Source organism: Motacilla alba, chromosome 15, assembly GCF_015832195.1.
Source record: "Motacilla alba alba isolate MOTALB_02 chromosome 15, Motacilla_alba_V1.0_pri, whole genome shotgun sequence".
Lineage (NCBI taxonomy): Eukaryota > Metazoa > Chordata > Aves > Passeriformes > Motacillidae > Motacilla > Motacilla alba.
Window position 1 is genome coordinate 1,734,903 of NC_052030.1, and position 12,222 is coordinate 1,747,124.

General features: G+C 56.3%; 1 protein-coding gene across 1 annotated transcript in view; it reads left to right on the forward strand.

The window, feature by feature from the left end:
- Positions 1–12,222, forward strand: part of KSR2 (kinase suppressor of ras 2) — a 66,245-nt gene that overhangs the window by 24,143 nt on the left and 29,880 nt on the right. The window contains exons 4-11 of the mRNA XM_038152864.1: positions 1,662–1,731; positions 2,305–2,388; positions 4,766–4,833; positions 5,011–5,109; positions 6,230–6,348; positions 8,845–9,013; positions 11,426–11,467; positions 11,741–11,807. Coding sequence (XP_038008792.1) covers positions 1,662–1,731; positions 2,305–2,388; positions 4,766–4,833; positions 5,011–5,109; positions 6,230–6,348; positions 8,845–9,013; positions 11,426–11,467; positions 11,741–11,807 — 718 coding nt within the window. The remainder of the gene's footprint in view (positions 1–1,661; positions 1,732–2,304; positions 2,389–4,765; positions 4,834–5,010; positions 5,110–6,229; positions 6,349–8,844; positions 9,014–11,425; positions 11,468–11,740; positions 11,808–12,222) is intronic.

Sequence of the window (12,222 nt, forward strand, 5' to 3'; positions counted from 1 at the left end):
AGGCGGAGGTTGTAATTTAATTCCGGGAGAAGAGCTGCTCTGGCCGGGGTGTTTGGCTCTTCAGGCAGCGGCGTTGGAGGGGGGGTGATGACAACTCAGTTTTCTGACAGCATTAGTGAGGGGGAAGGCGTGAGGCTGGGCATGGAGGGGTCACTCACCTCTGGGATTTGTGGACCAAATTCCCACCCCTGTGAGGTTGTGGATGTGGAGACAGCGGAGGGATGCTGGTCCAGCAGCCCGCGGTGAGTTGTCACAAAGACTGGTGAGAAAATATCAAAAATAGCAGCAATGTGGTGCTGGGGACATATCTCCCCTCCTTGGCTTTGAAGGGAGATTATAAAAACTGGGGAGTGACTTTTCACACGGGTGGATAGAGCCAGGACACAGGGAATGGCTTCCACTGCCAGAGGGCAGGGATAGATGGGATATTGGGAATTAGGAATTGTTCCCTGGCAGGGTGGGCAGGCCCTGGCACAGGGTGCCCAGAGCAGCTGGGGCTGCCCCTGGATCCCTGGCAGTGCCCAAGGCCAGGCTGGACAGGGCTGGGAGCACCTGGGACAGTGGGAGGTGTCCCTGCCCATGGGAATGAGACGATTTTAATGTCCCTTCCCACCCAAACCATTCCATGCTTGTGTGGCTCTGACATCTCAATCGCTGCCTCTGCCTGAGGAATGACCAGAAGAAGAGAAGGATCCAGAGCTGCTGCTGCTCGGAGGTACTGGAGCAGGATCAGCTCGGGCTGCTCCCAGGATTTCCAGCCCGGGGAGAGGGATGTAAATGTAACCTTCAGCCGCCGAGCGCAATTAGAGCCCCGTGCCTGCCGCTATATTAAAATGGGATATTAAAGCAAACAGCGGCTCTCCCCGCTCCCTGGGCTAATATCCAGCGCCTGTTTAGCCAGGGATTTGCTGGCACTCTGAGCAAACAGCCGGGAGCCACCGCTGGTGCCCGGGAAACCTCTCAAATCCCCGAGTGAAAATCCAGCCTTTGGATCCCGGCATGGATCCGCTCCCGGGGCTGAGCATCCTGCGGGGCAGGACCTTTCCCGGGGCCGGGAGGAGCAGGAAGAGGAGGAGGAGGAGCAGCTTTTCCACCCTTGCCGAGGCTGAAGGAGGGTGTGGAATCCAAGCATGGCCATGCTCCTGATCGCCTTCCTGCTCCAGCGCTGCCAGAGAACTTCCCCCTTTGTCCTTTTCCCTTGGAGGGAGAGCACCGGGGCTGCTTTTAACTCTGTTTTTCCCCTGCAACAGGAATGGAATCACCTTTGGAGTGGCTGGCACTCAGCTTTTCCTCAGCTGCCACCTCAAGCCGTGATGTCTTGTTAAAAACTGACAGTTAGGCTGCTCCAGCTTTATTTTCCCTTTCATCCTGATGTGATTCCCAAAGTTGTGCAATCCTGCCCTGCCTGCACATGGGTGCACCCTCTCGTCTCCCCGCTCCAAACTGGGTGATGGGATCTGGGACAGGACACCCCGATTTCCACAGCCCCACAAATCCCAGAGCTCTCCTGCTTTCCAGTAGGGAGCTCAGAGAGGCATTCCAGGGGGAAATAGCAGGAAAACCCCAATTTTTGTGCACATCCTTTGCTCCCCTTCCCAAAAACCTGGGCCCCAGCTCTCGATGCAGTTACCAGTGCTGGTTTTCCTGGTCTCTCCCTGCAGATACGCTGTCAGTGCCTCGCTGGTCCCCGCAGATCCCTCGGCGGGATTTAGGAAACTCCATAAAACACAGGTGGGCCCCTCCCCGTGGCTGGGGGATGAGGGATGGGCATCTCCCTTCCCGTCTCTGCTCCAGGACACAGAGACTGGAGACGTTCCCTCTCCTTCCCGTGCTGGGCTGTGCTGTCCTCCAAGCCCATTTCAATTCCATTTCAGTTCAGATCTGGTTTAGATAAGGCTCGAGCTGCTATCAACAGATCTGTGTGTTATCTGTGACCTTGCCAGCCTTCAGCAAATTCCCCGTCTCTGGATTCTAACCCTTCCGTATCTCCCTGAAGAGGGAAGAGCACCGGGAAGAGTGCTGCTGTTTGATGGGAAGCTGCTTCCCGAGGGGCTGCAAACACTGGTCCCCAGGGCAGGCAGGGATTTTGGGGGGTGTCTGCGGTGGGAATCACGGGGAGCTGGGGTTGGATTCCCTTTGGAACAAGCTTCCAGAACCAAAGGAAGGCTCGGGGTTGTGTTTTGGCATCCCTAGAAAAATTCCTCAACACCTGCAGCGGAATTTGAGGGCAGCAGAGAGAGGATGAGGCAGGGCTCAGGGGATGAGTGAGGCTTCAGCTCTTCCTCTCTGTGTTTCTCTCCGCAGGTTTTCCACCAAGTACTGGATGTCTCAGACCTGCACCGTCTGCGGGAAGGGAATGTTGTTCGGCTTAAAATGCAAAAACTGCAAGTATGGCGCCGTGCCGGAGCTGTTCGTGTCACTCCTGAAACCCGCGAGGGGATAAGCGGGGTTTTGCCGGGGGAGCCGAGCAGGGCTTCGGGCAGGGAGAGACCAGCCAGGCTCCCGCCAGCTCACCCTCACAGGAAGCGTTAACGAGCTGTGGAATTGGGTGAATAACACCCCGAAGCAGGGCTGGGCTGGTGGCTGGGATGGGATCAGGCTCCTCGGGGAGGATGTGCCCGCCAGACCTCGGCTCTGCTCGCTCCAGAGCTCTGAGTCAGATCCTGACAGTCCCCCTTCCCCAAGCCTGGCTTTAGATCCCACGTTATGGAGATTCCCGGCGGAATTATCTGCAGGACATGGGGGATGGATGTGCCGGACCAGACAGGGATAGCTCTGGGCATCAAGTGGGTTTTGCCCACAGTTTTGGGCTGTAGCGTCCGTTTCTGCCGAGTTTTGGGCGCCTCTGCGTCCCGGCAGGGTCCCGAGGAGCCGAATCAGTTACGCCATGGTGCAAAGGAGAGGGGATGGAACGGGACAGGAGCGGGAGAACAGCGAGGCAGAGCCTGGGGCTGCTCCAGCTGCTCCAAATCCGCCACAGCCCGGCCCTGGACAGACCCTTGGGGAAGCTGCTGCTGCTGGGGCCGGGATTGCCTTTCCTGGGGCCGGGAGCTGGGGATGTGCGATTGTCTGCGGGTAACGGAGCGGGAACGACCGCTGCTGCCGCTGATTAAGCGCTGATGAGTTGGTAAATTGGGATTTAAACCTGCCGAGAAGCCTCGGTTATTCCGCAGCTGGTGGGGCTTTTCGGGAAGGGATGTTATCAAATACAGGGATTTTAAAGGGGTGATTCCCGTTGTATCCATGCTCAAGGAACTGGAGGCTTTTCCTGCCAGCTCTCCGTGCTGGAGGAGGCATCCCTGACCAGGATCAGGGATGCTGTGGCTCTGGCTGTGCAAATCCCGCTCCCTGTAATCCTACAGAAAAGAACAAATCCATTTCCTGGCAGTCAAAAGTTGGAAGTGAACACAAGGCATTTAGGTTTTTTCCAGCCTTGCCCCGGCGCTGCTTTCCCCAGAAAGCAGAGGGGAACCAACAGGTAAAACAAACAACCGGACCCCAAACCCCCCAAGCCTCAAATACCGAATTAATTCCTGCCTTTCCCTCTAGGAACAGCTTTGTAATAAAAGCTAACACGGGCAGCTCCTGAATTTTCATTACCCAGCTCATTGACTTGAAGCTGCCGTTCTTTTTTTTTTTTTCCCCCATCATTTCCCCTTGTTTTGATAAATCCTTTCCTCCTTTTTCCCTTTTCCCCCATGGCTCTCTGCCGGCCCGGCAGAGCGTGAGCTGGGGATGCGTTTCCATCCTTAATTAAGGAGGAATGGGAAGGATTTGGGAGTCTGCCTATGTCTATATGCATGACCCGGGGGTGAAGCCCTCCAGACTCCTGCTTTGGCTTTGGAAAAAAACCGGGAAAAGCTCTGCAGAATATCCAGAGGCTGTAAATCCTCTCTGGGTTTTGGCTAAATGTCCTTAATAAAGCCAGGAGAGGAGGGCACAATGGCAGGGACACATCAGGGACCAGGGCAGCCACTTTTCCCCCTCTGCTGCTCCTGAATTTGGTTAAGCATCCAGCAGCAGGATGGTGGGAACGGGGATTTCATGGAACCACGGAATGGTTTGGGCTGGAAGGGACCCTAAAGCTCATCCTGTCCCACCTTCCAGTACACCCTTCCCCCCAGTGCAGGACTCTGCTGCTTTTACTGCAGCCAGCTCTGGCAGAAGTGACAATTTGGGGCGTCCTCAAGTCTGGCTGGCCCAGAAAGGGGTAGCGGGGCAGAGCCTCCAGGTTTGGGAATTTCTGTGCTGCTCCATTGGGATGGAGGCGTTTTCCAGGGGTGTGCAGCCCCTGTGTCCTGCCAGTCAGCCCCTCCTGATTGTCCGGGATGTGCATCCCACACTGTTCCCCGTCCCTGAGCCTGCTGCTTGGGATGATGGGAAGCAGGGAGCCTGGAGGGCTCACGCAGACTGAGGGACCAAAGCCTCGCAGCCAGTCACCTTCCCAAGGGGAAAAGCAGGAAAAAAACCCCATCACAGGATCCCAGAATGGCCTGGATGGGAAGGGACCTTAAAGCCCATCCCATTCCACCCCTGCCGTGGGCAGGGACACCTTCCACTATCCCAGGCCTCGTCCAGCCTGGCCTTGGGCACTGCCAGGGATCCAGGGGCAGCCCCAGCCTCAACCTCCCTGCCAGGGAACAATTCCCAATTCCCAGTATCCCATCCATCCCTGCCCTCTGGCAGCGGGAAGAAGCTCCCCCTTATCCTGTCCCTCCATCCATCAATGTTCCCTTCTCACTCCTTTCTCTCTGTCCCCTGCCAGGCTCAAGTGCCACAACAAATGCACCAAAGAGGCCCCCCCGTGTCACCTGCTGATCATCCACCGCGGAGGTGAGGCCCCCCGCTCCCCGCTCCGAGCCTCCGGGGATGTTGCCAGCGGGTAAAACTTTCGAAAGCCCCCCGGGGGGTTCGGGAGCCGGACCCAGGCGGGGTCCCCGGCGGGACGGAGGCTCCCGAACCGCTTGGGCGCCCCGGGGAAATGTTACCCACCGTTTTTTCCGCTTGTAGGGAGACGAGCCGGTCGGGGCGAGGCAGATTTGCATTGCAAACCACTTCCACCCACCCTCCCCCTGCCTCCTTTTCTTTTCAGATTCCCCACCGCACGGGGTAAGTCCAACCAGGTTTTCGCCTTTTGCTTCTGTCGAGAGCTCAGGGCGGATGTGGGACCCCGAACCCCCCGGTGCATGCGGGGTCCCCGCGCCGGGGACGCGGCCGTGGCCCTGCGGATGCTCGTGGTGCTTTTTGGAGCTGCCTTATCCCGCTCTCCTGCGGGAGAGCCCGGCCTAAAATCCACACGGAGACAGGCAGGACCTTGCAGCAGGACGGCGGGGCGGCGCTTCCCACCTCTTTTCTTCCAGATTTTGGCTCCCTTGCTGGCCAGAGGACCGCGACTGCCTGAGGGAAACGCTTCCAATCGCTCTTGCCTTGAATTTTGAGCTCTTAAAGCTGTTCCTTTGTGTTAAAGATCCCCCCAAACCCGCTCCTTGCTTTAATCCCGGGGAAAACGATTGTGCTGGTGGCGCCTCAGAGGGGGCAATTTTACAGCCCCCATCCCACCCCACGCCCTCGCTTGCAGCAAATTTGGGTGGAAGCGGTTGAAGACCCCCCTCGTCAGGCTCGGAGCTGCTCAAACCCTGCCCGGGAGGCAGGGAAGGGGCAGCCGGGCTCCTGGGATGGGCAGGAGTTGGGATTTAGGGCTGTGATGATGCCAGAGCTGCCCGCTGTGTGTTTTAGGAGCAGCATGACTTTGGGGTGGCCTCAGCATCACTGAAATACCTCCCCACCCCCCAAAAACATCCCAAACCCAGCTCTTAAATCCATTATCTTGGAGTCAAACCGTTCCTGAACCCCCCCAACCTCCAGGCTGGCTTTACCCCCCAAAAATCTCCCTGCTGAGAGTGTCCTGAGCCGGCTCCTTCCCTTCACCCCAAAACGCTCCAGCAAGGAGCAGGATTGCGCTGGCTGAGCCCCGGCTCACGGAGGGGCCGTGGCAGCTGCTGGACCCCCCACATTGCCGCCTCACACCCCGGGGGGGTTGGCTGTGGCCGGGGTGCAGGAGGATCCCGAAGTTCAGCTGCCATCCGAGGCTGGAAGTGCCGCGGGAATCGCTTTGGAGAGCGGTCTGCAAGCACGGGGTGACCCAAGCGCTCCCGCTGAGCTTTGATGTCCCTCCCTCTCTCTCCTCCTCCTCTCCACCCCCTTTTCCCTCTCTCCCTTGTGAGTGCAGCGAGGTTAGTCCGGACAGAGTCGGTGCCCTGCGACATCAACAACCCCCTGAGGAAGCCCCCGCGGTATTCGGACCTGCACGTCAGCCAAACGCTCCCCAAAACCAACAAACTCAACAAGGTGAGCCCTGGGCCCCCCGTGTCCCCACCCTGCACGGGGACAGGACCCCCTGCACCCAGACATCCACAGCTTTGCATTCTTTGCAATCCACACCTTTGGAATTCTTCTGGCTGGAAAAGATCTTATAAGAAAATTGAGTTTGATTGCTCCCCCTGCACTGCCAAGGCCACCAGTGTCCCATGTCCCCAAGTGCCACATCCACATGGCTGCTGAATGACTCTACCCCTGCCCTGGGCAGCTGTGCCAGGGCCTGACCACCCTTTCCAGGAGGAATTATCCCAAAATCCGCCCTGGGCCTGCCCTGGCCCAGCCTGAGGCCGTTCCCTCTCCTCCTGTCTCTGTTCCCTGGAGCAGAGCCCGACTCCCCCGGCTGTCCCCTCCTGTCAGGAGCTGTGCAGAGCCACAAGGGCTCCCCTGAGCCTCCTTTTCTCCAGGCTGAGCCCCTTCCCAGCTCCCTCAGCCCCTCCTGGGGCTCCAGCCCCTTCCCAGCTCCATTCCCTGCCCTGGATATGTATCCAATGAAGTTATTTCTTTTAAAAATCAAACGGGATCGGCGCTTCCAGAACAGCCTGGATCCTGCTGTCCCAGTCCCGCTCCGTTGTGGCCTCTGAGCCTCCAGGTCCAAGCTGAATTTGGGGTGGTTTGAGGTCTCTGCTCCCAGTGGAGGCTTCAATAAATAACAAATTTATTGTTGCAAATAAAACCAGCCTGGAATTAGATTGTCCCTGGCGGAGCTGCTCAAGCCAGACCTGGCAGAGCACCTGGCTCACTCCTGCTCTGCCTTGATACAATAAACCCATCACAGGGCTGCTTCTGATGGAATTTAAAGCCTCTTGGCCTCCAGTGGAAAATTCCTTGGAGGAAGGGCAGGGTGAGGGCTTGGCAGGCTGGAAGTGCTCGGAGAGAGGGATATCACTGACCTGGTGGGGAATGGAGCAACAAAACCCCGAATTCCCGAAGCCTGGCTGAGCTCCTCCAGCCCTCAGCATCTTCTGGCTCTGGGGAAAGTCTGGGTACCAAGATGCTCCTGGAGACTGATTTTAAACCTTAATCTTTTTAGGAATTTCTTGGTGTGTGGATCTGCTCTGGTTTTGATGTTTTGGGGTGGTGCTTTTGTCGTGAGCACTCCCATTCAGGTTGAAATTTCCCCTGTAGATATCCTTATTTCAGCAGGGCCCCCTTCTTACTCTGGTATCTCTAAAAGCGTTTCTTTAAAGGTATCCTGAATAAAATCAGGGAGTGGCCGGGGTTGGAAGAGACCTTCAATTCCTCTAATTCCAGCCTCCTGTGAAATCTAATTGTTTTGACCTTCACTGGTTGCTTAAAGAAGAATTTACCTGACCAAGATTATTGAGCATGGAATTATGACCAATTTGGTGTTCCTGGAAAGCCCAGCTCATTTAAGAATTAATTAATTAGGACAGAATTACCTGCTGGGGAAGGCTCGTGCAGATTTTTAACTGTGGAGGGGAATTCTGTAGGGATGGGAATGTTCAGCACTGCTCAGCCCCTGCTCAGTGGCTCCAAGCTGGGCAGCAAGGGGGCAAATTCTGGCCTCGATTTTCCTTTTGGGATCGAAGATATCCAAGCAGGTTTTCCTGCCTCTTGGCTCTCAGTGGTCCCTTCCCGCCCGCCCCAGTGTGCACCCAAAATCGATGGCCTTGTCTGGGAAGTCAAGGAATGCTGAGGAACATCTTGGGATGCATTGGCTGCTCCTTCCTGATCCCTCTGCTCCCTGCAGGGCCCTGGGCTTTGGCTCCGAGGAGCTCAGCAGGGACTTCCAGGACCCTGCTGTCCCCAAGGATCGAGCCCCAAGGCGGTGGCCCCGATTCTGGCTTTGGTGGCTGTGCAGAGCCAGGAGATTTGTGGCACCCTCAGCCGGGGGTGAGGGTGGAAAAGGAGCCAATTTATGGTGGGAAATGGCCTTGGGGAATACAACCAGCTTTAGGAAGAGCTCTGGGTGTTTTCCAGCACTTCTGGCAGAACGGGTGGGATGATGTCGTATTGTATTTGCGGGGTGCCCTGACGAAGGCAGGAATGATGGATCTGACTCCATGTTCTCAGAAGGCTCAGTTATTGCTTTATGGTACTATATTATATTAAAGAATACTAAACTATACTAAAGAATACAGACAGGATACTTACAGAAGGCTAAAAGTTAATCATGAAAACTCGTGACTCTTTCCAGAGCCCCAACACAGCTTGGCCCTGATTGGCCAATGAGTGAAAACAACTCCCAGCAGAATCCAGTGAAACAATCACCTGTGGGTAAACAACCCCCAAACACATTCCACATGAGCACAACACAGGAGAAGCAAATGAGATAAGAATTGTTTTCCTTTTCTCTGGGGTTTCTCAGCTTCTCAGGAGAAAAATCCTGGGAAGGGATTTTTCAGAGGACGTGAATGCCACAATGTGTTTTGTCAGCTGGGGTGGCACCGACCAGCGCTGCTCTCACCACCTCCTCTCCTTTCCCTCCTTCCCCGTGTCCCTCAGGACCACATTCCGGTGCCCTACCAGCCAGATTCCAGCAGCAACCCCTCGTCCACCACGTCGTCCACGCCGTCCTCGCCGGCGCCGCCGCTGCCCCCCAGCGCCACGCCGCCCTCCCCGCTGCACCCGTCCCCGCAGTGCCCGCGCCAGCAGAAGCAGTTCAACCTGCCAGGTACTGCCACCCCCTCCCCGTGTCCCCCCCTGCCCCCTGAGGGGGACTCGTGCCCTCGGTGTCCTTGGGATGTGGGATAGTTCCCCCTAATTCCCTTCCTGGGTTTGCGCCGGCGTGGGGAGAAGGTGGAAGTAGAAATGAGGAGAAAAGATGAGTTTTGGATAATTCAAGCCCAAGGCTTGATCCAGTCTTGGAATCCTCCAGGGTTGGAGCCAGCCCAGCTTCTGCTGCTCTTGAGGCTACAAAGCCTTTCCAGGCATGGATTTTCCATTTTTCCATGGATTTCCAGGCATTTCGCCTCAGGCGCAAACAGAAACCAGGGGCTGACCCCTCTTTGAGGGCAAATTGGGGTGACCCTGAGATGTTTGTGAGGTGATGGGTCCCCAACAGGTTGGCAGTATGTGTGGGGTGACAGATGCCTCTGGGGATGTCTGATGTGGCTTGTCCCATGGAATCTGGACCTGGGATCCATCTGCTCCAGGAGCTCCATCTCTTCAGGGATGCTGGGAGAGGCAGGGAGGTCGCGGTGGCTGCCGGGCACAGAAGTTATGGAAGATGGCCCAAAAAGCTCCTCCTGTCTGCCTTCCTTTGGGATGTCCTGCTGCTCCAGGAAAGGTCCCTTCCTGGAGGGAATGGCTCAGCGTCACTCCTGGAACAGTGTCCACCTGCTCCCGAAATAGAGCTGGTGGGGAGAGGAGATCTCTGGGATGCTGAGGCACTCCTGGCTGTCCTGGTGGCCCTGCTTGGTCCATGACCCCCTTGTTGGACCAGCCGGAAGGTTGAGGTCCTGCACCCCCAAAATCCCAGGATTTATGAACTGGTGTGGTGGGAAGGAGGATCCGGATGGCTCCTCCAGAGGAGCCAGGCAGAATCTTCAGTCTCCATGGTGGTGCCTCCATCTTGAGCAGTCTTCAATGAGAGAGGAAGAGGAGGAAGATGAGGAGGAAGTTTCCTGGCAGAATCCATCACTGCAACAACAAACTCTTCCAGAAGCTGGGAAACCCCTCCAGCAATCATCCACCCATCGTGTGTCCAGAGAGGTGGCCATCCCAGAGTGCCTGGGATTCAGGCATGATCCTGGAATGGTGTGAGGAAGCCCTGAGCTTCACTCCCAGGAATGGTGTGACCCATCCAGAGGGTCAGGATTTCACCAGGCACAGCCCTGGAGCCTCCAAGATCTGGGAGGGCACGGCGTGAGTTCCGTGCTGGTGTGACCCAGCCCAAGGAGTTCTTCCAGAGCTGAAGTGTCCTGGTGTCCCAGCATCCCAGTCTGCCTGCTGGGCCAGCCCTGGACCCTGCCTGGCTCTGGGGGATCCAGCCTCTGGTAACCCCATCGTGGGTCACTTCTGCAGCAGACACCTCCCTGTGGGGTTTTTGGGACATTATTTCATGGATTTCACCCCCCTTTGGGGGACTTGGAACACATTCCCAGCTGGCAGAGCCAGAGCAGGGTAGGATCAGACCCTGGCATCTCTGGGGGTGTTTGCTCCCTGTTTTATTCCCGTCAGGAGCAGAGTGGGATCCAAAGCAGGACTTACCCTGCTTTCATCTTCCCAGCTGGGAAATTGATCCCATCAGGATGATCATCTCAGGGATTAGGATTTGAGCTTGGAAATGGTGACACGGTGACCTTCTCCTGCTGGAATTATCTCCCAGGCTCCTTTGATGTTGGCTCAGGTCCTGCTGCAGGGCTGAGGTCAGGCTTTGGGATCTCCAAGCTGGAGGGGGGAAGCTGAGCCATGGCCCTTGGGGCCTTGGAGATAAGAAGGTGACTTCTGAGCTGCTGCCAACCTCTGGTGGCCTCAGCTGCTCCGAGTTCTTCCCACCCATGAGCTGCCTGCCCATGGAATCAGATCAGTCTTTGGGCTGGAGATGGGAGCCAGTGGATGTTCCCAACACCCGGAGCCTCTCCGAGCTCTGGCTTTGGACAGTGGCTCCTGGGACTCCTTCCAGGAAGGACATGGCTCCAAAGCGAGGGAAAAAAGGGTGGAATGTGGTCCAAATGGGCAGCAGTTCCAAACCCATCACTTGGTGTCTCCATGATGCCATGAGGTTCCCAAATCCCACCTGAGGGCCAGGGCTCTAACCCTGCTGGCAAACTGGTGTCCAAACCCCACCAGTGACTTCATGGACGACGTCAACGCTCTCCAAATGGTGCAGAAGAGAAGATGGGGGGGGAAGAAATCAAGTTATAATCCAGCAAAGGTGGTAATTTTTTGGCCTGGGCATCCTATGTGCCGTTTTGGGATATGGAGTATTCCATATGGGGGTATGGAAGTGGGAGAGGTGGGATCACACAGGAGGGGTTCACGCATCTGGGGCTGAGGTTTCCTGGTGAAGAGCTGGGTGCAGGCTGGAGCTTTTTTGAACTTTTTGAGCTTTTTATTTTGAACCCTTGTTCCTCTTTTCCAGCCTCCCATTACTACAAGTACAAGCAGCAGTTCATTTTCCCAGGTAAGGCTCTCTGGAAGTTTTTCCTGGGATGCTGGGGTTTCTCCTGGTGGGGATGGGTGCATGGCCAGCTCTCCAAACCCCTGGATTTGTGCCGGGGCGGTCGTGCTGGGGTGGGATTTCTCCTCAAAGCCTATTGATGCTGCCAGGTTGGGTGGCCCTAAGTGCCCCCCAGCCCCACTCAGGGTGTCACCAAATGGGACCTGGGGGTGCAGGGTGGGCTTTAATTCCCCTGGGTGCCCCCAGAGGTCTCTGACCCCTCTCTCTTGTTCCCAGATGTGGTGCCTGAGACGCCGACCCGAGCCCCGCAAGTCGTCCTGCACCCCGTCACCTCCAACCCCATGTGAGTGACCCCCCCTTCCCATCCCCCTCCCTCTGCACCCCAAATCCTCCAGGCCCCCATGGGTGCTCCCCTGGCGCTGGGGGCTCAGGTGGTCCTGGTGAGACCCCAGGGCTCTGGAAGGTTGAGAAGGAGGGCAAGGGGTTAATTTATAACACACAGCTCTTCACTGCAGGAAAAAAAAAAAGATGGATTTCAGTCCAAAAAGCCCAAGCCCAAGGGATTAATTAAATTATAATTGAATTATAATTAAATTAAAAGCAGATAACCAGCATATCTTTGCCACTTCCAATATTTTCAAGGCCAATAAACTTTAGGCTGAAAGTTGGGAAAAGCAGCATCTAATCAGTATCAGAACCATCCCTGCCCAGCAGGTCGAGCCCAAATCCATCATTCCTTGATGTCCTGGAGCCCGTGC